Here is a 24,150-nt window from a genome sequence, read left to right as displayed (position 1 = left end):
AGGTTTTCCAGGCCTTGAAAATACTTGTTATGGGATGCTCAGTCTGCAGATTAATTCACTTCTATTGTTTACAACGTTAGTACACAGCAACAGTTTGCTTTCACAGCACATTTTGCATATGGTCATCCACGCTTTCCTGCAGGGGCCCTTTACCATGTGGGAGTTGCTTTTCTGTAAGTGGCTCACATGCAGCTGATGGGCTGCATTTAAATGATGAGAGTGGGGAGGGGGAGGGGGGGTCAATCACGAGCATCTTTCACAGAGAACTGGAATCCCCTTTTCAACAGGGTACCAGGTCCATGATACCCTGTTATTCCCCTGCCAACTGAACAAAAGAAGCACCATTTTAAAGCGACAATTCTCTTTATTAAGCAGGGGGAGAGCAACTGGCCTTATCCAACCCCAACAAAGCATCCCTTCGGTGGCTGTTGCTGGTGTCTATCTTACATTTCTTTTATTAGATCGTGAGCCCTTTGGGGGGCAGGAAGACATTTTATTTATTTATATTTATGCAAACCACTTCAGGAACCTTTGTCAACAAGTGATATATAAATATTAGTCGTATCCATGGCCTCTATAATCAACCTCTGCCCATTCAGTTGGGTCACCTCAGCCACACAGCAGCTGCTTGCAGAAACCAGCTCCTATGCAGCGAGGGTAACATTTAAAGGGTCCTCATTAAGATCACATTCTGCATCTGCACAGAAGTTCTTCTGGGCCAGCTGGGCAGTAGGTAGGGATACAGCATCGTGGATTTACATCCTAGTCATCCTGAAGTTCTTCTTCCTCCCTTCCACCTCACATCTCTCTAAGCAAGGCACAATTGTGCTATCCCAGTTGTGATCATGCCTATTTGTTTTGTAGGTAGAATTCTGGGATGTCTGGGAACCTCCGTTCAATTCCAACAAATCAGTGAAGATTACACTGCTGCCCATTTAATCTATTTGCACTCCGTGCCGATTGGTATTAAACTGCATGTACAGATGTGCACAACATTACCTCAGGGTCATACTGGTGCCAAAAACAAGGGAGACTTTCCAACACAAATTCATTATATGTTTTCTTTGTATGCAACTGTCCCTTTAGCACAGCTGCATCAAGCACAGTTTGAATACAAGCAAGGCAGCAGCCAAGAGATGCCATCTGTCTCCTAGCAGGAAAGATAAATGGAATTGCTCCTCTGAGGCAGATTAAAGTGCTGTAATGTAGAATAAAACTTGTCATCAGCCAATATTCTGTTGTATCAAAACAGAACAGACTTACTGCTTTCGTGGACCTGATCCAGTTGCTCCACAGAACTCAAGGAAAAAAGCCTGTATCCAGTTTTCGTTCCGATGGCCAGGGAACTGCAGAAGATAACAGAGATTAAATGGCATACAAGGTTGGGAATGTTCCACACCAAATAATGCTGAAGACTTGGGAAGTGGAGGATGCTAGAACTGAAAGAGCCAGTAAAGGCAGAAACCAGAGACAGGAGAAAGAGAAAAGGGGTAGGAGGAAACATGTAAAGCATTGCAGCTCCACCTTTAACTTATGGAAGCTTTGCTGCATGTCCTCATGGGCACTGCCAATGGAAGGGAAATGGGGAAGTGGAAGAAAAATGTAGCTCTGGGAAATGGAATTCAGCTGGATCTTGAACAGGCTTGTTGACTAATAAGAGGATTTGACCTGGTGGGGTTGAAGGCATGGGTAGGGAAGAGTCCTACAGCCAAAGGGACTTGTTCAAAAAGGTGGCTTGGTTATAGGCTAGGGAATATTCTTGGCCATGCTAAAGGCTTGGAGGTTAGTAGCAAGAACTAAAAAAAAAATTGGAGCAGCAACCCAGGTGCGAAAGGACTCAGGGGGATACAGGCATATAGGCTGAACTAGAGTGACAAGGGGTAAGGAGTTAAAAGTATGTCAACATTAATGATGCTAGCTTATATTAGGGACTTACAAGGGGTGTGGAAGAAGGGGGAAACTCTACTGAAAGTCAAAAGATATGATGTTAGGCATCCCTACTAAGGTGGTAGAAGGCAAAGCCTACACATGCTACAGCATCTAACCTAGTTATCCCTTTTGGGCAGGTTAAGCCATTTAAAGAGCATTACAAAAAACAGACATTCTAAGGAGTTCCAAGCCTCAGAAAAATACCCACTCTCATGAGCTTTCCCCTGCCACAAAGAGATCCAATTAGGTACACTGGCAGGACCTGCTTATCTTGCCAGTCATAGGGAGAGACAAGGGTCTATGGGATACATAGGAAACTCTACCCAGACCCTTTCTGAGATTTGGCCACACACTCCCAAGCCTGTCTAAAACCAGAAAGCCTCCGTCTGTTCAGCCTGGTAAACAATACTAATAGTAGTAGTTATGGCGAGGCTGGTTGGTTTTCGCCTCCTAATGATGTTGTGAAAGTGCCCTTCATAGAGGATTTTTACTCAAAACACGCTGGGCCTATTAGACAACAGTGAGACATCCAAGGATCCCCTCTTGGTGGGTTTTGTGTTGTTTTTTGGTCTCCTTACTGGTGCCCCCCAACCTTCTCTCTTCCTTTTGTGAAAGCATATTAAAGTCAACACTCGGGCAGAAAAGCAGAATACAGAATATCTATTTATGACTTGCCTTAAGCTTTCTCATCACACAAGAGTTGAGAAACAATTCTGTTTTTATTCATTACTGAGATAGAGTTGCCTGTGGGCAGAGAGGTTTGCAGAATAAGGTAAGCAAGAGAAGGTCCCTGCCTTAAGGAGCTTACAATCTAAATTTAGACTGGGTAAGGGAAGGAGGGAGAGACAAGACTAACAAGGGATGAATACACACACACACACACACACACACACACACACACACAGAGTTAAAAGGTTTTGCTTCAGGTGGGTATGAAGACTAAGGGAATACACCAAGAGCTTCACAGAAGAGGCAATTTGCTCAAGGTGCTGGGTCTGAGAGACAACGAACCCATTCTTTATTTATTGCATTTATATCCTGTCTTTCTTCAAAAGAACTCAAGACAGCAGAGAGTGTTCACAAGCAAGCTCCAATCAAGGTACAGACCAGACTCTGACCTACTTTGTTTCAGCAAGGTTGTTGCATGTTCCATTTGCCATCAAACCCCATCGCCCTGCCTCTGCAGAGCAGTCATATTAAAAAAATCACAAACCTTTGTGGGCAACGAAGGCAATTACAAGAGGGGAAGAGCTTGCAACGGGAAGAATGACAACTTGCTCTGTCAAATGTACACGAAAGGTACAAAGTGTTACAAGTACTGCAGTCATGCCAAATTACTTTAGCTAAGTAGCTGAACACATTCAAGTTTGATTTGGCAACCAGCTTAAAATATCCCAAGATAAAAACTGAAGAGATGTTTGCACATAAATGCAGGCATCCTAACAACCAGTGTTCTAATTTTTCTCATTTGCATGCAGAATGAATTTTGTTCCGGGTGGCAGTGTCAAGGCAATATGTGCGCATGTATATTCAAAATGGAGCCTTCCTGATTAAACCCGAGCAGGATCTAAAATTAACTGAGCGGTCATGAAAAAACATGTGAGCATGCACACATGTCTTAGAGGAAACACTGCTATCAACATTCTCTTTATTCAGATACTCAGCAAGTATATTTGCATGCATCAGATGCAAAACAAGCTTTCAACTTTACCTTCATCACCTGTCAGAATACTGACATTTTTATTGTTGTTGTTGTTGTTGTTTACACAGTCAGACAGGTGTTATTGACTGGTTTGTTTTATCCAGTCATAGAGTCTTTCCCAAGCACCTGAGAGGGCTGAATTTTATTATCAATGTTGTTGCTGTTATTATTATAGATATCGTCGCAGAACATAGGCTGTTCCCAGTAAAGTTGCTTTTTGTAATTGGCTGATGGTGATTTCTGTGGCCCCTATGGTCTTGAGGTGCTCTTCAAGGTCTTTTGGAATTGCACCTAGGGCACCAATTACCACTGGGATTATTTTGGTCTTCTTCTGCCACAGCCTTTCAATTTCAATTTGTAGATCTTTGTATTTTGTTATTTTTTCTATTACTTTTTCTTCTATTCTGCTGTCACCTAGTATTACTATGTCGATTATTTTGACTTGTTTTTCTTTCTTCTCAACTACAGTTATATCTGGTGTATCGTGTGGCAGATGTTTGTCTGTTTGTAGTCGGAAGTCCCATAATATTTTTGCTAATTCATTTTCTACAACTTTTTCAATTTTATGGTCCCACCAATTTTTGGCTACAGGGAACTTGCATTTTTTGCAGATGTTCCAATGTATCATCCCTCTACCTTGTCATACCTTTGTTTGTAGTCAGTCTGTGCGATCTTTTTACAACAGCTGATTAGGTGGTCCACGGTTTCATCTGCTTCTTTACAAAGGCGACACTTGCTGTTTGTTGTGGATTTTTCGACTTTGGCTCTTATTGCATTTGTTCTTAGTGCCTGTTCTTGTGCAAGCAGTATTAAACCCTCTGTTTCTTTCTTCAAGTTGCCATTCTTAAGCCATTGCCAGGTCTTGGTGATGTCTGATTTTCCACTTATATTGTGCAAATATTGACCACGCAGTGGCTTATTTTTCCATTTTTCTGCTCGGTTCTTGACTTGTTCTTTCTTGTAGGCCTGCTTTGTTTCATTGGGGTTGAATAGTTTTGCGTTCTTGACCATTTTAAGTGCATCTTCTTCACTGTCCTTGATATATTCTGCAAGCAGGGGCATAACTAGGTTGAAGTGGGCCCCCCTGAGACAAGATTCTTAAATGCCCCCCCCCCGTCACCACTTACCTCTCCTTCCTCTGGCCCGATGTCTCTGCTAACTACCCCAACTAGTTGCAAGGTATAGATAACACGAAAGCAGAACCAACTAATACAACAGAACAAGAACTTTAATCATTGCACATATCCCAGTTACAAGGTGTGCATAACAGAACCAACTAATACAACAGAACAAGAACTTTTATCATTGCACATATCCCAGTTATAAGGTGTGCATAACAGAACCAACTTAAAACAGTATCAAATGAAGCACAGTAATCATTGCACACATCCCAACAAAAGTTTTAAAAGTTACAAAAGTGTGTAACTCCCTAGGCAAGTTACTTCCCCACTGTGCCTTTATGCTGGCCTTGGGCCGAAATAAACCATACATACACATACACTGTGCCATGAAATTCATGATGAAATTAGTCATGGCTAACTAGTCTCAGTGCTAGTAGGACTAGTCATTAATAATTTAGGCTGAATGTCAGCTGGTATCTAAAATACAAATATCCAAAGTTTACTCCACCTATCTTATGAAAGTAGGGAGGGATGTATGTATGCCTTGTCCTGATCTAAACATCCTGTGCAGCACAAGCATGTTTACTTAGAATCAAGTCCTAGAGTATAGTTTTTCCCAGTGCCAAGTAAAAAGAGTTTTAATCACTCAAGACTTTAGTAGCCTTTAATTGGAAATATTACTTTTTCAGTTGGCTGAGCTATGTGTATTAATGTTTTTATTATTTTTTAACATGATATTAATTTTGGCCTTATGCAACACTTGTGTATTTTAAATGCAAAGGGTGAATGCAAATGTAAAAATAATAAACAGGCATGGCTGTGAGCCGTTGTTACTTTCATTAAAACACACACACATACTTTTTTTAAAAAGCAGACTGGTGAAAGAGCGGGGTGGGAAAGGAAGGAAAGACTTGCAAATTTGTTAACAGAGAAGACATACCGTGCTTTGGTTCAATTATAGAGCAATTACAGCGAAAATCACTGATCCTCTTGTACTCTCTCCGTTTTCCTGTCTCTACATACATTCGTCCCACCTCCAAGCCCTGCCTCCTTCCTCAGGTGTCCTCACACATGGTGGGCAGGGTCTTCTTGCAGTTGGGAGTTCTGCCTTTCAAAGGGGCAGGGGAGGGGAGCGGGTTAACCCCTTCGGCGCCTCCTCTGCCTTTCCCTCTCCCAGCTTAGTCTCTGCCGTTGCTTGCACGTGCGCGAGGCTCGCGGAGACAAACAACAAAGAAATAGCGGGCAGCACCAAAACGAGGAGGAGAAATTTTTTTAAAATGACTTCACAAGGAAGATCGGGTAGGCGCTGGGTGGGGGAGAGCCTCTGAGGGGCCCCCCCAAGGCGGGGGGCCCTGAGACAACAGCCTCCCCCTGCCTAATTGTAGTTATGCCCCTGTCTTCAAGGCCTCTTTTCTCCTCCTCTACTATTTGATGAACTTGCAGCATTCCTCTTCCACCTGAGCTGTGAGGGAGGTATAGCCTATCGACATCACTGCGGGGGTGCAGAGCATGATTGATGGTCATTATTTTCCTGGTCTTATGATTTAGCGTCTCTAGCTCTGCCTGGGTCCAGGCTATTATTCCTGCAGTGTATCTGATAACAGGTATAGCCCAGGTGTTTATGGCTTGTATGGTGTTCCCACCATTGAGTTTGGACTTGAGGATTTTTCTAACTCTCCTGATATATTCTCTTCCAATTTTTCTTTTAACTTCAGTGTGTGCAATGTTATCAGCCTGGAGAATGTCCAAGTATTTGTAATGCTCTTTCTCTTCCAGGTTCTTGATGTTGCTTCCATTGGGCAGTTCTATTCCTTCTGTTTTTCTTTACAAAAGTGGCACTTGCCTTATTATTATTATTATTATTTCAATTTCTATACCACCCTTCCAAAAATGGCTCAGGGAAGCAAGTCTTCATACTTTTTTAGGTAACTGTTTGAGGTCATGAATGTGAAGGTAATTAGGAGCCTGAAGGCAAGTGCTCTAGCAACATTTTCCTTACCCAGCTCCCAGAGATCCCAATAAAAGCAGCAAAAGGAAACCCTGGGAAACTACTATTTCCCAGAGGAAGGTAGCCTATCCCTACATGAGATATGTATTAACACGAGCCAGTATCTTGATCAGGGGCTGTAGTGATCAGGCTCGTCTCCTTCTAAAGAGTTAACCAGAAGTTAACCCTGTCTTGACTGACAGGCTGGTGAACTCCAGGGCTCTGTCAATCAGCACACCAAGTGTGTGGATCTAGAGAGCTGTTGCCAGGAAGAAGGGAGTTCTTTGTTAGAAGAAGCTTGGCTGGAGGTGCACAGAAGGACATGTGACCATGGAGGTTGGCTACAGAAGGATAACTGTAGAGTCTGGGAAGACAGGATTTACAGGAGGCTTGAAGTCCCATCAAGAGTCTGGTGAGTTCAAAGAAGAGTGAAATTTAGTCTAGGGAAAAGTTTGTTTAGTCAGACTTCGCATTAACAATAGAGATGTTATATTTCTTTGGTGTGTGTGCTCTGCATAGTCTGGATACTGTTCTATTATAGTTTACCTGCAACGTAATTGAAATAAGAAACACTAGCCTATGCTCAATACCCCTAGAGCATTGCAAAAGCCTCTGTAAACATTTAAGCGTGCATTAAGACAACCTATTTTTGTAATCCTACTAAGTATTCTTAACTGTATCTAAAAGCTGAGAAAGCCTCAGACAGAAGCAGTCTGTAGTAATTGAATAAAACTTTTTTTAGTTCTTTTCTTTTTACAAGTGTCTCCGAGTTGGTTTTTAACTCAGGAAAAAGGGATGGAGGAGGGGAACCTCTGGTATAAACACATCCTCAAATGTTCAGCAGCTATCAATTTTCTCAGCACGTAGAGGCTCGCATATGGAAGATTTCTGTACTTGTTCATGAGCCAAATTAAGAGAGGTTTTTTTTCTGGGTTAGCCCATCCCAAGCCCAGAGAGTTTCTGTACACAAAAAAGCTGGTAGCAGCAGCATTTTGAACCTACCAATAATACAGAATAGTTTTAGGAGAAGCCTAGCCAGGCAGTTCAGCAGGGATGATTCAGCATTTCTTTCCCTCACGTGAGCTTGCTCTGAGACAAAGGCATTAATCTGCTACAGGGGCATGAATGGCAATGACAGGTTGGAGATATTATAGCTACTTAGATCTCTCAGCATCATGAATCTAGCTAGCTGCAAATGTGAACAAGGCAGGCAGCTAAAGGCCTGGAATATCAGTGGGCAAAGTGCTGGTTTCTCCAATAATACTTAACATATAGAGAAGCTCTTCTCACAATCTGTCAGAAGAGCTTTGGGGTGGTCTGTGGGGAAGGAGGGTTAGCCTCATCTTCCCTGCAGATGATCTCCGATGCTTCCCTGGGATTGCCCTCCCAGACGAGCAGCGGCTCTCCTGCGACTCCCACTGCAACTCCCGGGGTTGGGATGCCAGGATGCGGCGCTGCACATCCCACCCTCCCAGAGTCCCAATAATACACCATGTGAGTGCGCAGTGCATTACTGGGATTCCCCTCTCCGCGAGTGTGCCTGCTGGAGCTGCAAGCAGCTGCAGCAGACACATGATTTTTTAAATAAAAAATTAGGGTAAGGGATCACTTGCTCCCTTAACCTTGTTTAACTGGGTGGCTCAATAGGCAGTTTTGCTGCTGTGTAGCCACCAGGATTGGGCCTGATCCCGGTGGTTCACACAAGTGTGCAAAACCGGGCTGGGCTCCCTTAGCCCAGTTTTGCACACTCGTGTGAACGGATTCAGAGGCTAGTATAGAGGCTATTCACACAGGCAGCCAAGCCCAGGCTTGAGCAGCACAACCTGGGCTAGGCTGCCTGTGTGCACCACCGGGATCAAGTCTGATCCTGGCACTGCCTAGGCCCCAAGCCTGGGAATTTACCCCAGGCTTTAACCTGTGTTCAAGGGCACGAGCACACCTTTAACCCCAGGTCTGGGGCCATATGTGCGTGTGTGAGAGTGCTCAACTCAGGGAGGGTTCCTCAATGTACCATGCTCCTGACACGGTGCATTGAGGGATGTTGGAGGACTTCCTCCCCCTAGCTCCCTGCTCTGCCAATCACCATGGCACCAATCACATGTTGGGCGAGTGGCAGAGCCAAGAGACCAAAATTGCTTGTGTGGGGGGAGGTAGGCAGGAGCCTCCCTCTCCACCAGCCCTCCGCCCCACCTGCTTATTTGGTCATGTGTACAACCTTACGGAGTATCTGAAGTGTTTCATTCACATGCATTATCTCAGTAGTCTTTCACCAGTCCTGCTGCAAGGTAGGCCTTGCAAGAGGCTGGAAGAACAGTTGTTTATGCCCAAGATCGCATAAGGATGGTGCAAACTGGGAACTTTTCAGCTCTTAGTCTTAGATGCTACACTACACCAGTTCTATTTAAAAGCTGAGGAAGTTGCATGAAGGCCAAACTTCTATGGGGTGTGTGTGTGTGTGTGTGTGTGTGTGTGTGTAAGTAAATTCCCTATATTAAACAATTACAAAAAGTATCTGAGCTTATGCAGGAGGCTGGATGTGCATCCAGTATGCATTTAACCCCTCAGGGCCACATATATACAGCAATCTACTTAGTTCCCCAACACTACAGATGGTGATAGATGCACCTTTGCTTTCCAACAAAGCAGTGTTTTGCCAGCACAGGACAACCTCACCATCCAAGGATCCAGCATCTGCGGTTTTGCACATCCACAGTCGGATAATTGATATCCAACCACGGCATATGTGGAAAATACACAGCAAAAAAAGGGTTGTATCCATGGGTTAGGGGTGGCTGGAAATGACTTCCGAGGTCATTTCTGACTGCCATTTTGAGGAAGAGAGCCATTTTGTGGCTCATTCCTTTTAAAAAGACAAAGACAAAGACAAAGACAAAAACCCACCCTGCAGGGATTTTTTTGCAGAAAAATACTAATTTGGGATTTTGGGGGGCACTGCACAATGCATTATTTCATGTGTTTCTGCATTTTAAGCCCCTCCGCCTTGTCCTTTTGTGCCCACCAGGAACCTAACCCCATGAGTCCCCTAGACTTAATGATGCTGTATCCGCAGATTCCGTTTTCCATGTTTGTAGCAGAGAATGGAACCCCCACATATATCTTGGTTCTGTAATTGGGAAATGAATCTCATTAAGACATCAGCAACCTAAACAGGAATTTCAGTATCATCATTACACAAACCTGCCAAGCTTCCAGAAGTAAACCGGACGCAAAAACAAGAGAAACAAACCAGCAGAACAGGAAACGTGATGCAAGACAGAACAAAGGCCTTTTAGTGTCATGGTGCTAGAAAAAGACATCTGCAGAGTCAAATAACAAAAGCCACCAAACATGGGCAGTACGGTCGTTCTCACGACCAATACTGGGGTGGGAAGGGCAGGCGGGGGAGGCATGGTTCAACCTACCTCCCCCGCCACCGATGATAGCTGTGCTCGTCTTCGGCATGCAAACCAGGTACCCACACAGGCAGATCGAGCACACACTTGCACCCTTAACCTCGGCTAACTGCTGGGCTTGAAAGTAGGGTTAGGTGGGCGGTGAGGCAGCCCCAGGCTCTGCGTGGATCCCAGCACTGCACATGAGCAGCCTAACCCAGCCTGGGCTGCTCTAGCCGGGGTTAGGCTGCTTATAAGAACAGCCATATAGTGGATTGCAATATATAACCATGGCTAGACCAAAAACCAATCTGACATACATTTCTGTATTTCTGCCCCACCATTCAGCCTTTCACAAGACTCGCTGCCCACCCCCACCGCAAGATGGTGGAGTATTATCAGAGTTTATGTCCTGGTTCCATAAGTCAGCACTGGTTGTACTAGAGGGCATTAGTTGGAATGGAATGTTTATGAACAGAGTCAAACTTGTTCAGAAATATTATGTAGCACAGACACTTCCCAGATAGTTGCATTTCAGTCTGTAGGCAGCTGGTTATATATTTGAATGACTGCCTCCCCACATCCAAATGCCTTTCCCATGGAAAGTCAGCATTTCAGGGCAACAAGTTCTAGCCTAGTCTTTTCTTCTTCACATGGTAAGTGCAAGGAAACTTTTGAAGGTTTTTATATGGGGGACCATTAAAACATACAAGCTTCTACTTGCAATCTAAAGTACAAGCCTGGATGGACTGTAACATGAGAGATTTCTGACCCTGTAATTGTGCTCCAAATAGCCAGCTCACATGAAGGGTTTGTATAGCCAGCTTTAGTTCTCTTATTTTATATGTCTCCTTTCTTCCATCACAGAACTCATTGCTGAATCCATGGAGTTCCCTCTCAGGCAGTCAGCTCTCCCAGCACTAACCAGATTTAGACCTGCTTAGCTTCAGCAAGGTGGTCGCATTACATGCCCTCAGGCCATGTTTTGGGACTGCGCTTGGAGCCACTTTAAGCTAGTAGTGGCCAAAGATGCTCAGTGCCTTTACAGAACTGAACCTAGTTGGGCTTCTCCATCCATACGGAAGTTCCCTTAGCCCAAAATATATGGGAGAACAGAGCTGGATGTGATTCACATTTTATCACTGCTCAAAACATAAGAGCAGTGCCATCAAGGCACACACAGAGCCTATTTAGACAACAACCTTCAGCAATACAGCACTTGCTCCTCTACTACTGGTCCCTGTGTCCTTCACATTGCCATCTTCATGTCTTCTGCTCTACTGCTTCTTCAGGCCTTGACAAATTTCCTTAGGATCCAGAAGCCAGACAACAGACACTTGACAAAACTGCTGGATTTAGAGATGGACACCAGTGTTCCCTCTAAGGCAGGGGTGTACAACTCAAATGTCCCAGTGGGCCAAAAACAACCATGATGATGTATGTGGGGGCCAAAGTCAATTTTCAGTGCATTGAGTATTGCAGTAAAAAAAATTATAAAGATAAATATTAAAGCAATTACTAGTTAGTTGTGGGCCCTTCCTTCCCCCCAGGAGCCCTCAATTTTAACCAAGGATAGTGGTTAACTGCGGAACTGTCAAGCCTTGTGCTACTTACACTTGGAACCTCCTCTTATTTTTGAAACACATTCTCTGGTCTTTAAGTTTCCCCTTCTTATTCACTTTTTCAACACAGCCTTTTCTGACTCACCCTAGTCTCACTTTCCATCCATGTCTGCCTTAGCCATCTAATATAACTTTTAAGCCCTCTGATTGAGAATTGTGTCCCACAGAGTTTCAGCTGATGCTCTGTAAATGTTACATAGCAGCAGGAGTTTCGATGCACGGGTACAGTTCTGGGTAGGACCCAAGGTTCAAGCCACCACTTGTACTTTGCTAGGGATTCATTGTGTGACCTTGGGCAAATCAGAACTGTAAGATGCGAACAATGGTAACCTGCTGTGTTCCCTCTAACAGTGATTCCCAGATGTTGTTTACTATGACTCCCATAATCCTCAAGCAAAAACCATTGCAGCTAGGGATTCTGGGAGCTGTAGTCAACCACATCTGGGAATCCCTGTTAGAGGGAACATGTAACCTGCCTCATATTATTGTTGGAAAGGCAAGTACAATAGAGGCTATAAATCTTCTTTGAAATAAAGATTAATATATAAATAATCAGTTACAAATAGTAGTTCTGTGTATATGCTTCGGCTTCCCAATTCTGAGGCAAAGTGCTAATGCTCTCTCTGCTGAGTCAGAAAAACTGTACTAGTATAAGTGTAGAGGGTGGCCTCTCATTATGATGCTCTAATAAGGAGCAGGGGCATAATTATAATAGGGCAAGGGGAGACAGTTGTCTCAGAGGAAAGTCACATGACTGACTCCCCCAGCCACGCACCCGCTTCCTTCAGTTGTATTCATCCTCCGAAACTGATGTGAGTGTTAAGACCTCGAGCTACCAGAACAGCATGTCTTTCCCTAGTACCATAAATGACTTGCATTGTCCACAATTTACAAAACCTTTAAAAAAATAATTTAGGACGATGTTCTATTGTGGCACATAGGTGTTTATATATATATAAAAATTTTACTTCAGTGAGTGGGGGCCCATTTTAAAATCTTGTCTCTAGGCCCACTCCAACCTTGCTACCCTAATTCACCCTGAAAGCCTTAGTTTGGCCTAAAGCAGGCACATCTGGGAACCGGATGGACAGACACAGAAGCCTCTTTGTTTTTGGTGAAATGCAGCTGCTGTGGCCTCATGCCAAAAAGGAGGACTCTCTTTCTCCTTCAGGGGACAGCACTCACTCTAAGATTTTGCACATTTACCTGAAGGTTTTTCAATTGGTAGATCCATATTTTTCTAAAGCAGAACAACACAACTTCATCATACAACTGCTTTTCTGAACCTCCTTATAGATAGGCAATATAGTTTGGGGAAGACATATTAGCCACAAGCAGAGCAGACAACACAATCCCAATTACAGTTTGCAACATGCATAAAGCAGGAGCGAACAAAATATGCTGTGTCAAAGGATATCTTTAGATGTCTAAGGCAAGTGGGCCATGCTGAAGGCAAAATGCTTCCATGGTCAACAGCCAAATAACTTAAACAAATGCCAATGACGAGAACGAATATTTATATATCGTCTTTCAAAAATTCCCCCTGTGGTTTACATAGAGATATAAAAATAAATACAGATAAATATGGATCACTGCCCCCCAAAGGGCTCACAAACCAAAAAGAAACATAAGATAGACACTAGTAGCAGCCACCAGAGGAATGCTGTGCTGGGGATGGATAGGGCCAGTTGCTCTCCTCCTGCTCAATAAAGAGAATCACCACTTTTAAAAGGTGCCTCTTTGTTCAATTAGCAGGGAAATGCCAAGTATGGGAGATCAGTTACATGCTTAGTGTGGAGCAGAATTTGTTCAAGGGATCTCTCAAAAGGAAAACAGAGGAGTGAGAAGACACAAAAATTTAACATCCCCTGTACCTAATGTCTCCAGAGTACTGGGTGCGACAGTCTCACCTAGATCTCAAGAGAACCACAAAAGAGATGTCAGCTTAGAAGTCAAAATGTCAAATGAGAGTCCACCGAATGTCACCCCTCTAATCTCAGAGATTTTGAGCAGCTTTCTAATCTAGATATGCTAGTGATCATTTTTTGTTCAGCACTCATAGCTCCTTCCCGCTGCACTTTTCCACCCCAGATTTTTTTTCGTTCATTTCCTCTCTTCCATTAATATTTTTTCCTGCCCACTCGTGTTGTTCCCAGAAAGCAGCGGCGAAGGGATGGGGTGGAGGGACGGGCAAGGCAGCCGGCCCTGCTCTGCCCTGTGTCCCCATTTACGTACGTGCAGTCCTGGTTGTAGGAAAAACAGCTCAGCACCTCAGGCTCCCGCTCGCCCTCTCCGGCTGCGGCCTCCATGGACAACGGTAGCGTCAAAGCCTCGGCTTCGTCCCTCGGCGAGGTTGGGGATCTTCCCCCGGGGACTCAGGACGCGTCCCTAGCACCGCTCCCCGGTTCCGGGGCACAACAAATAAAACAACAACAGGTCTCATCGCCACCACTAGCCTGGGGCGGAGCCATCTGCCTCGTCGAGCTCACCTATTGGACGGCGACGGTTCGAACTGACCACTTCGCCGCGCCCCTACAGAGGCTGGGTTCAGGCCCCGGATCGCAAGAGCTGCGAAACTCCTCAAGCCACGCCCGTGACGCCAACAGGGCCGGCGGCGATTGGCTGAGGAGGTGGAAACAGCTGACAGTGGCCACGTGGTTGTGTTATGGTGATTGCATCAGATTGGAATGGTGACAGCAGTGGGCGGCAGGTGGGCAGGGACGTCCAAAGTGTGGCAGCTGCAGGCTCGAGAGCCAGACCCTTTCTTGGTGCCCGCTTGCAAGCAGCATCATTTCGGATTTTACGTGCACACTCTTTCGTTCTTCTCTGTAAGCGTTGCAATCCGCCGTCTATCCTATAAAACATTTTTCTTAGTTTCCGATTTATTTAAATGGAAATACTACTTCAGAAATGCAACAAGGCTGCAGTCGTACGCACAATTACTTCCGTTTCCCAGACTATAGGAAACACCTATATCGAGCTGCATTGATTTAGGAAACTGCTGAAAGGCATCGCCATCCCATACTGCGCAGGAAATGGCAATGGTAAACCTCTCCTGTATTCTACCAAAAACAACCACAGGGCTCTGTGGTCTCCAGGAGTCGACACCAACCCAACGGCACAATTTTACTTTACGTCCAGGAGAGTCAGTGGGCATACACTCGCGCTGCACACAGGCTTTCGTTTTTGTGAGCGGATGTGGATTTAGAATCAGTCAGTCCTTGAATTTATTTCAGCCTTAGGGCGTCACAAACATACAATGACAAACCAAGCTTAAAGAAAGGTGGGGCGTAGCAAGGTTGGAATGGGCCCAGAGACAAGATTTTAAAACGGGCCCCCACCCTCACTGAAGCTCAGCTTCTGAAGTAAAAAAATCTTAAATGAGGCTGAATAGTGGTAACAACAAAAAGCATAGTAAAACTTAGAGAGAGAGAGAGAACCTATGTGCCACAATAGAACATCATCCTAAATTATTTTTTAAAGGTTTTGTAAATTGTGGACGATGCAAATCATTTAATGGTACTAGAGAAAGGCATGCTGTTATGGTAGCTCCAGGTCTTAACACTCACCTCAGTTTTGGAGGATGAATACAACTGAAGGAACTGGGTGCGCTTCTGGGGGAGTCAGTCATGTGACTTGCCTCTGGGGGACTCCCCAAGGCAGTGGGCCCACAGACAACTGTCTCCCCTCGCCCTATTATAGTTCTGTCCCTGGAACAAAAGCATGCCCATTAATCTGACAAGAACAAGTGATCAAAAAAGAAGACTATGTGTATAAAATGTCTTCATGACCATTTATATCCGGTGCTCTCCCCTGCAATGGTCTATACTCCCCTGCCCCCGGGATTTTTTCGGCTGCCACTGCAAACAGCACTGCCATATAGGTTTCAACTTTGTTCACTTTTCCCCTAGGACAAGGATGCACGACTTTGGCCCTCCAGATGATGTTGGACTGTAGTTCCCATTATCCCCAGCCATAGGGGCCAATAATCAGAGATGATGGGAGTTGTAGTCCAATGTCTGCAGGAAGGCCAATGTTATGCAGCCCTGCCATAGGAGGTAGCAAATAATTTGAAAACCTGTAAACTCCTGCTGGTCCTCAAAAATAGACCCCACCAGTATGAAACATGATACAATTGGCAAATTTAGCACACTCCCATCATCCCTGATTATTGGGCACTGTGATGGGGTGATGGGGGTTGTAGTGCAACAACAGCTGGATGGGCACAGTTGTGCAGCTCTGCTGTAGAGAAAGAAAATATTTCAGATAATCACTCACCTTGTTGCACAACAGAAAATGCTGATGTGTCGACACAGTATTAGTCTGTATGTCAGCCAGTGACCAGCAATGTGTGTGGACTACCCCACTCACTGAATGAACATAAAGCCACTTGTGACATTTAAAGCTGCAATTCAATATTTATTTATTAATTTTTAAAATAGTATACCCTGCTTTTTCATGCTCATTACATTTCATCCTTGGCTTTTTCATCCTCATTACAGGACACTCAAAGTGGATAACAATCAGTTACCAGACCAACACAATAAAACCTCAAGGTACAACAAACATTCTCAGCAAATAATAAAATATAAGCACATTTAGGGGTGACATAGAACCAGCTTAGCTCACTGAGAGCCTTCCCAAAAAAGAAGTGTTTTAAGCAGATGGTGGAACACCACAATTGATGGGGCTTGCCTGGTTTCACAAAGTAGGGAGTTCTGACTGCATTCTAGGTGCCAGAACAGGAAAAGTCTTTTCACATGTGGCCACCAAACACCCCTTCAACAATTTGTTCTAATAAGAACTAACTAGCTGACCCTGCACAGAGCATCTATGCTCTCGCCGTCGCCCCAACTCTCTCGCTCGCTCTCGCCACCCCCAAAACTCTCTTGCCGCACCCCACAACTCTTGGCACCCCCCACAAAGCTCTGCCCCCCCCACAAAAATCTTGCTGGCTCTCGCCGCCCGCAACTCTCTCGCTTGCTCTTGCTGCCCACAACTCTCTCGCCTGCTCTCGCTGCCCACAACTCCCTCGCTTGCTCTCGCCGCCCCCGCAACTCTCTTGCTCACTCTCGCAACCCCCGCAACTCTCTCGTTTGCTCTCACCACCCCTGCAACTCTCTCGCTCACTCTCACCCCCACAACTCTCTCTCTCACTCTCGCCACCTGCAACTCTCTCGCTGCCTCGCAATTCTCTCGCTCGCTCTTACCCCCCTGCAACTCTCTCGCTCACTCTCGCCCCCCACAACTCTCTCGCTCACTCTCGCTGCCCGCAACTCTCTCGCTCACTCTCACCGCCCGCAGCTCTTTCACTCGTTCTCACCCCCACATATCTCTCGCTCACTCTCACCCCACAAATCTCTCGCTCACTCTCACTGCCTTTTTCCAGCCGCCTCCACAACTCTCGCTCGCTCTCTACTCCCCGCAACTCTCTCTCTTGCTCTCCCCACAGCCCCCCCTCTCTGTCATCCATGTTTCTATCTCTGTCTCACAGTCCTTGCTTCCCCCTGCTAGGGACTGTCACCTGCTCGCCTGACAGCCTCCGAGCTCCCTGCTACCTGCTGCTTCATGGCACAGCTTAGCCAACTGTCTCCCGCCCGCAGCCCCCAGAGCCAACTGTCCAGCTCCCAAAGTTGCCCCCAGCCTCCAAGCTCCCTGCTGCTTCACAGCGCTGCCAAGGCAACTGTGAAATTGCTTTCCAGCCGCCTCCCCAAATTCCTTGCTGCTCTGGAACTCTCTCCCCCTCTGTCAGCCAATCACCTCCACCCCCTTTGTCAGACAATCACCACTTCCCCCCTGTCAGCCAATCGCCTCCTTTCTGCCACGTCCCCACGCATGGCCTGTCTTGGAGAATTAATAATACTAGCTGACTCTGCACAGAGCATCTATGCAGTTGTGCACTGAGCCTGTGGCATCCCCCCGCTGCTCTCTCACTCGCTCTCCCCCCCCTGTAGCTCGCTCACTTTCCCCCCACAGCTCGCTCGCTCCCCCCACAGCTCACTCGCTCCCCCCACAGCTCGCTTGCTCACTCTCCCCCTGCAGCTCACTCGCTCTCCCCCTGCAGCCCGCTCTCCCCCCCACAGCTTGCTCTCCCCCCTGCAGCTCGCTCGCTCTCCCCCCGCAGCTCGCTCGCTTTCCCCCCGCAGCTCGCTCACTCGCTCTCCCCCCCACAGCTCACTTGCTTTCCTCCCCATAGCTCTCTCGCTTGCTCTCCCCCCCCCCTGCAGCTTTCCCCATTGGGCAGGCCAGGGCCAGGTCATCCTGCCACCACCTCCCACCTTCTCCTCCCAGCTGGTAGGGCTTTGCCCGCCATCTGCCCACCTCCTCACCGCCGCCATTATTTCGCCCCGCCACCGCCTCGTCTTCCTGGCCGGCGGGGCTTCGCCCGCTGTACACCAACCTCTTCTGAATGGAGGGGCTTTGCCTGCTGGCCCTCCACCTGGCCATTATTTCTCTCCGCTTCAATGCTGGAACTCTTGCACGCTCTAGAACATCTGCGCGTTAGTACTTGATTACTCCCCTCACCTCAGAGATCTTCCCAGCCTCACCTGAGCTGCACTCCTGCTCCTCCTCCATCCTGTTGTTTCCATCCCCCTCACCCTTCTTGGTCATGGCTGCAGCATTGCTGCCGCCTATTGGTCAAGCTGCAGCCCCCTATCCCCAGAGACCACCTCACCCTCACCTGAGCCCCGTTCCTGCTCCTCTCCCCAGAAGCAGCAGCAGGGGTTGACCGGGTCATTCCTCGCTGCTGCCACCACCATGGCCACTCGTTCCCCTCAGGCCGCTGACAGGCCCGGGCCCATCCTTTGCCTGGCTGCCTCCCTCTGACAATGGCCTCGGTAGCCCCAAACAGCAGCAGTGGTTGACTGGGCCCTTCCTTGCTGCTAGTATTGCCATGGCCGCTCATTCCCCTTAGGCTGCTGACAGGCTCGGGCCTGTCCCTTGCCCTCCCTTCTGTCTCTCTTCCCCCTCCCTTCTTTTTCTCTCTTTCTCTCTCCTCCACCCATTCTTCCCCCTCCCTTCATGTCTTTTCTCTCTCTTCCTCCCTCCCTGAGTTATTTAATTCACACAACGGCATCCTCCTTCTCTTGAAGAGGCGCTTTCCTCCCTCACGACCCATATTTCTGCAGACCCCTGCCTGCTATTCTTTTATATACAGAGATTCCTCTCCTCTACAATCAAGAACATCTTCCGACCAGTAACAGTTGCATACCAACTGACCTTAACCATTGCAGGCTCCTCCTCCCTATCTGCATATGGAATCCCCACTGCCCAATCTTCATGGTGCTTCTGCTCTCACAGGCTCCTTCTCCCTATCTGCATATGGAACCCCCACTGCCCACTCAGGTGCTTCTGCTTGCGAACTCTGTCAGCCAATCTCCTCCTCCCCCTCTGTCAGCCAATCGCCTCCTTTCTGCCATGTCCGCATGCATGGCCCATCTTGGAGAATTAATAATATAGATCTGCCTACTTTCCTTTCACAATCCTTACAACTGGACTAAATTTGATTTAAATTGGTTAGGCAGTGCACAAATTAGCCCACTTGCACCTCAAATGTTCATGTGTCCACCATCTTGAATTTGGGTAGATGACATTATCACAAACTATTTATTTTATTATTTATTTAAAATATTTCTATACCGCCCAAAACTTGCATCTCTGCCCTTGAGCCATCCCTAAGTGTCCTTACACCTGTAGCAAATTTGATTCAGATTGGTTAGGCAGTTCACAAGTTAACCCTCTTGCATCTCAAACATTCATGCGTCCACCATCTTGAATCGGGATGGTTGACATAAGCAGAAACTACACTGTTGAGGTGTCCCTATATGTCACTTACTACAACTGTACCAAATTTGGTTCAAATCAGTTAGACGGTCCACAAGTTAGCCCATTTGCACCTCAAACATTTACACACCCACCATCTTGAATTGGGATGGATGACATAATCACAAACTATGCCATTGAGCCATCCCTATGTGTCCCTACATCTGTAGCAAATTTGGTTCAAATCGGTTAGGTGATTCACACTAGCCCACTTGCACCACCAATGTTTAAATGTCTGTCATCTTGAATCAGGGTGGGTGACATCATCACAAACTATGCTATTGAGGTATCCCTATGTGTCCCTACAACTGCACCCAATTTAGTTCATATTGGTGCAGGCATTTTGCAGAGTTGATGGTGCCGGGTGATCTCATAAGCCTACTGGAAAACAGGCTAAAAATGATTGAACATGCAGAAAGAGCTCCTAGATATAGATGACTTAGAGGCCAAATAGATAGACACATGTGGGGGAGAGGAGGCAGTTCTTCAGGTATCTACCTTGGTCCTACCCTGTTTAATGCTTTAAAGGTAAGAACAACCACTAGCTTGAATTGTGCCCAGAAATGGATCAACAGCTATTGTAGCTGATACAACAATGGGGTCACGTGATCTTGATATCTGGCACCAGCCAGCATTCTAGCAGCAACATTCGCTCTGGTTACAGTTACCAAACAGTTTACAAGAACTGTTCCTGGAAGTAAACGCTGTTGAACTCAGTAGAACTTATTTCTAGTTAGCTATAATTGAGCGGATGGGTTCAAAGAACCCAGGCCGCCAGCTCCCGAGGGCCCCCCAGCTCCACTGAGAGGGAAAAGGATGAGAAAAATGGAGTTGTTTCTGAATAAAGCTTAGTTTTTAAAAACCCATAAGATCACTTTGAGGGAAGCAGCTATAAAAGGTGTGTGTGAGGAGGGGAGGAGCAAGAAGACAGGAAAGCCAATTTGAAAGTCATTTCCTAGTTCTTTCACCATCAATCTGAGAAAGACATCAATGGAGCTCAAGGTTTCTGCACACAACTGAGAACTTCATTTAAGCTGGGAGGGGATCTAAGGGGGCAATTTAATAAGTTTGGCCTTTACTGCAACCGGAAGTATCCTTTGCATAGTGTATTTGGGACTAGAAATTCAAGCCAGCCACTGACAGAAAAGGACCAGAAAGAGACAGGCAGTGGTAATAACTTACTGCAATGTTTTAAAGCACTTATTGAATAACTGCTGAAACACACTTGTTTGGGATTGATTGTTTGTTTGTTTGAAATGCAGTGGTGTGTAGGGTTGCCAACATTAAATTGCCAGAATGAGGGACACAAGTTTGTGGGGGCTGGCTGGGGGGTTGGGCGACTGGGAGGTGTATGCAGTCAGTGGTAATCAAGAGCCTGAGTATCATTGACGTATATGTGTAATTGAATTATATACTATTGAATAAATGAGGGACAAATGCTGTCCCTATAGAGACCAACATTTCATCCCTGAAATAAGGGACATCCTGTGTAATGAGGGACAGTTGGCAACCCTAGTGGTGGTGGTGGGTGGGGGGGTGGGGTTTAGATCAAAGGAAGTTATCTACTTTCAAAGTGCTGATTTTAACCTTTAAGGCCCTAAATGGCTTGGAACCAGATTACCTGAAAGAGCACCTTGCCCTATATGTCCCTATCTGGACCTGGAGATCATCTTCAGAGACCCTGTTCTGAGCACCCTTGCCAAATGAGGTGAGGCAGGTGGCAACTAGGGAGAAGGTCTTTTTGGCAGTGGCACCTCGTTGATGGAAAAGCCTCCCCAGTGAGGCTCAGCTGGCATTGTCACTGTTCTTTTAAACACTAGTTGAAGACCTTTGTTCACTCGAGCCTTTTAAAATAGGTTTTGTAAACGTTTTAAAAATGCGTTTGTATTGTATTTTGTATTTTATTTTATTGGATTGTTTTGTTTGTTTGTTTATCATATTTATATACTGCCTGATATATGTATCTCTAGGTAAAGGTAAAGTGTGCTGTCGAGTCGGTGTTGACTCCTGGTGACCACAGAGCCCTGTAGTTCTACCAAAAACTTTGATAGGAGGGTTTACCATTGCCTCCTCCAGCACAGTATGAAATTATGCCTATCAGCATCTTCATATATTGCTGCTGCCCGATAAAGGTGTTTCCCATAATCTGGGAAATGTACCAGTGCGGATTCAAACCGGCAATCTCTAGCTTGCTAGTCAAGTCATTTCACTGCTGTGCCATTAGGTGACTACTTTGGCGGTGTACACAGTTTAAAACAATAAATATAAAACAAAGTAAAAACAATTAAAACAATTTGACAGAATAAAAAAACCAATTTCATGGGATAAAAACAATTAAACAGTTTAAAATTAATTTCAGTTAATTTCAGCCTGAGAGAACAGGTGTGCCTTGAGGGCCTTCCTAAAAGCAAACAGAGATGGAGATGCTCTTATGTTGACAGGGAACATATTCCAAAGTCCTGGGCCAGCCACAGAGAAGGCCCGGTTCCGATTTGCCACCAAACAAGCTGGTGGCAACCATAACCGGACCACTCCAGATGATCTCAGTAGGCAACAGGGTTCATGGCAAAGAAGTTTTAATTGTATGTTTTATTCTATTGTTGTTTTATTGTGGGCTGCCCAGAGAACAATTTGTTATGGGGTGGCTAACAAATTGTTGTTGTTTCCTCTAGGTCTACTTTTGCACTCAAAATGATGTCCTCAGCTGGGACATCCATCCCCCACCTCATCCATGGGGGAAATATAGGGGGAGCCCTGTGGTAGGCTAGTCACTTCCTCCCCCAGTACTGCTGCTGCACTCTATGGACACATACACACAGCATCCCCCCCCCAAAAAAAACACCCCAAAATGCTGGGGCACTGGAATATAACACTGGATTGAACCGCAGAGTCACTGTACACGTCTCTCTAAGGCTAAGCCCTTCGCCTGCAGTATGGGCAAAACAACTCTGGACTATAGCATTGTGTACACCATTGCTGCTGCCTAACAAATATAATTGTATAATTCATGTGTTTGCAAAAACACATGGTTTTGGCATGTGTAGCACTTGACATTTTTAGTTGTAAACTTAAATGTGATAGGTGTTCCCCTAAAGAATGTAATGGATGAAATTTCCATGAATTTTTTCCACATATATATAGAGTTGTCAGTTAATCTATGAATAAGAACTGTTGCTACTGTTAGATCTACTAGTAATGCATGCTGCCATCTAGTGACAATTCAACCTCACAATCATCCTGTCTTCTTAAAATGAAAACAGGAAGTTGTGAGAACTTAACCCCAATCCTAACTATATTGATAGCAAGCCCCCTTTGTAATAGTACTTTCTTCCAAGAGAGCCTAGTTAGGACTGGAGTCCTTTCCAACAGCTGCTGTGCAGCTACAGGCATGGGTGGCCGGCCTACGACATGGAAGTTGGACTGCCACTTGGAATGGAGGCAGCATTGTGGTAGCTCACCTGAAGAGAAGAGGAAGTGGGGCTGTCTGTCTGTCTTACTAATGTTGTATGTGGATGGAGGAGGAGGTTCATTTTATATGGTGGATCACTTGGTCTTCCAGTCTGAAACGGTATAACCCAAGAACAGATACAGCACATGGGCCTGCTAACTGTGTGTTTCTGCTCTTGATAGCTTCAGAGGGAAGGGGAGATTGTCAACCATTGCCCCTCCCCTGTAGCCAGTATTATTTAATTATTCATTTATTATTACTATTACTACTAATAATAATAATAATAATATATTTATTATATATAATCATCATCATCATCATTCCAATCAGGAATTTGCTGCTGGTACAGACCTTTTCTGAACCAGTGTGGGAGATGTGGTGTGGAAAAGGAACTTCCATCATGCAGAGTAGAAGTTTGCCTGACTGTGGTCAGTTATTAACTGACAACAGACACTTGCTTCCAGAAGTGTTTGCTTATTTTCCTGAAGTCTGCATGGTTTGAGAAGTGCACGCACATGATGCCTTGTAATAGATTCATGCAAATAAAGCATACTGTATGCATTTATTTCTCACACAGAATGAAATATCTCCTTAACAATAACAGGCTCCATGTTGCTAACTTGAGTGAAATAAAGTAGCAGCAAGCAAGCAAGCAAGCAAGCGGCTTCCTTTAAAATAAAAAGGGTTAGCACCAATTTGCTGAATGCCATTGCTTTCATGTTTACCGAACCCAGATCTCATGGAAACAGATGGAAGTCTGCTTCTGAGAACTCATTCTCAAAGGTCACTTGATGAGAGTAAACATGGCATCAGGAGTCAGCAGAGTCAGGCCCTGGCCTGAGTTGGGCCCTGAAGCCCCAGGGCCCATATGGGGTTGCCACAACTCTCTAATAGATAGGGAGGGAGGTGGGAGAAAGTGGCAGTGATGACAAGAGCCTTGTAGTGCCATTGCTTCCTCTGGCTTTTCCCCTGGGCAAAGGAACTTCCTCTCAGAGTCTCCTGCAATGATACAAGAGACCTCTGGGAGGAAGGCCCATTCACTGAGGGGAAGGGAGGAGGAAGAGTGCTCTCAACACTGGAAAAGGTACTTCAGAGACTGGGAGTAGCAGGACTGCATTTTAAACA

General features: G+C 45.7%; 1 protein-coding gene across 5 annotated transcripts in view; it reads right to left on the bottom strand.

The window, feature by feature from the left end:
* Nucleotides 1–24,150, bottom strand: part of WIPI1 (WD repeat domain, phosphoinositide interacting 1) — an 87,696-nt gene that overhangs the window by 44,730 nt on the left and 18,816 nt on the right. For 2 of the 5 annotated variants that reach the window (XM_053287863.1, XM_053287862.1), the window contains exon 2: nt 1,264–1,346. Coding sequence is in view for 1 of the 5 variants with exons in the window: in XM_053287861.1 (XP_053143836.1) it covers nt 1,264–1,346; nt 13,989–14,062 (157 nt within the window). In the remaining 4 variants the exon portion in view is untranslated. Of the gene's footprint in view, nt 1–1,263; nt 1,347–13,988; nt 14,350–24,150 lie in introns of those variants that run through there. The other 3 variants (XM_053287861.1, XM_053287865.1, XM_053287864.1) reach the window with 3 other exon arrangements.

Source organism: Hemicordylus capensis, chromosome 2 (genome assembly GCF_027244095.1).
Source record: "Hemicordylus capensis ecotype Gifberg chromosome 2, rHemCap1.1.pri, whole genome shotgun sequence".
Lineage (NCBI taxonomy): Eukaryota > Metazoa > Chordata > Lepidosauria > Squamata > Cordylidae > Hemicordylus > Hemicordylus capensis.
Note: the sequence above shows the minus strand (reverse complement) of the source record. Positions and strands in the feature narration are given on the sequence as shown.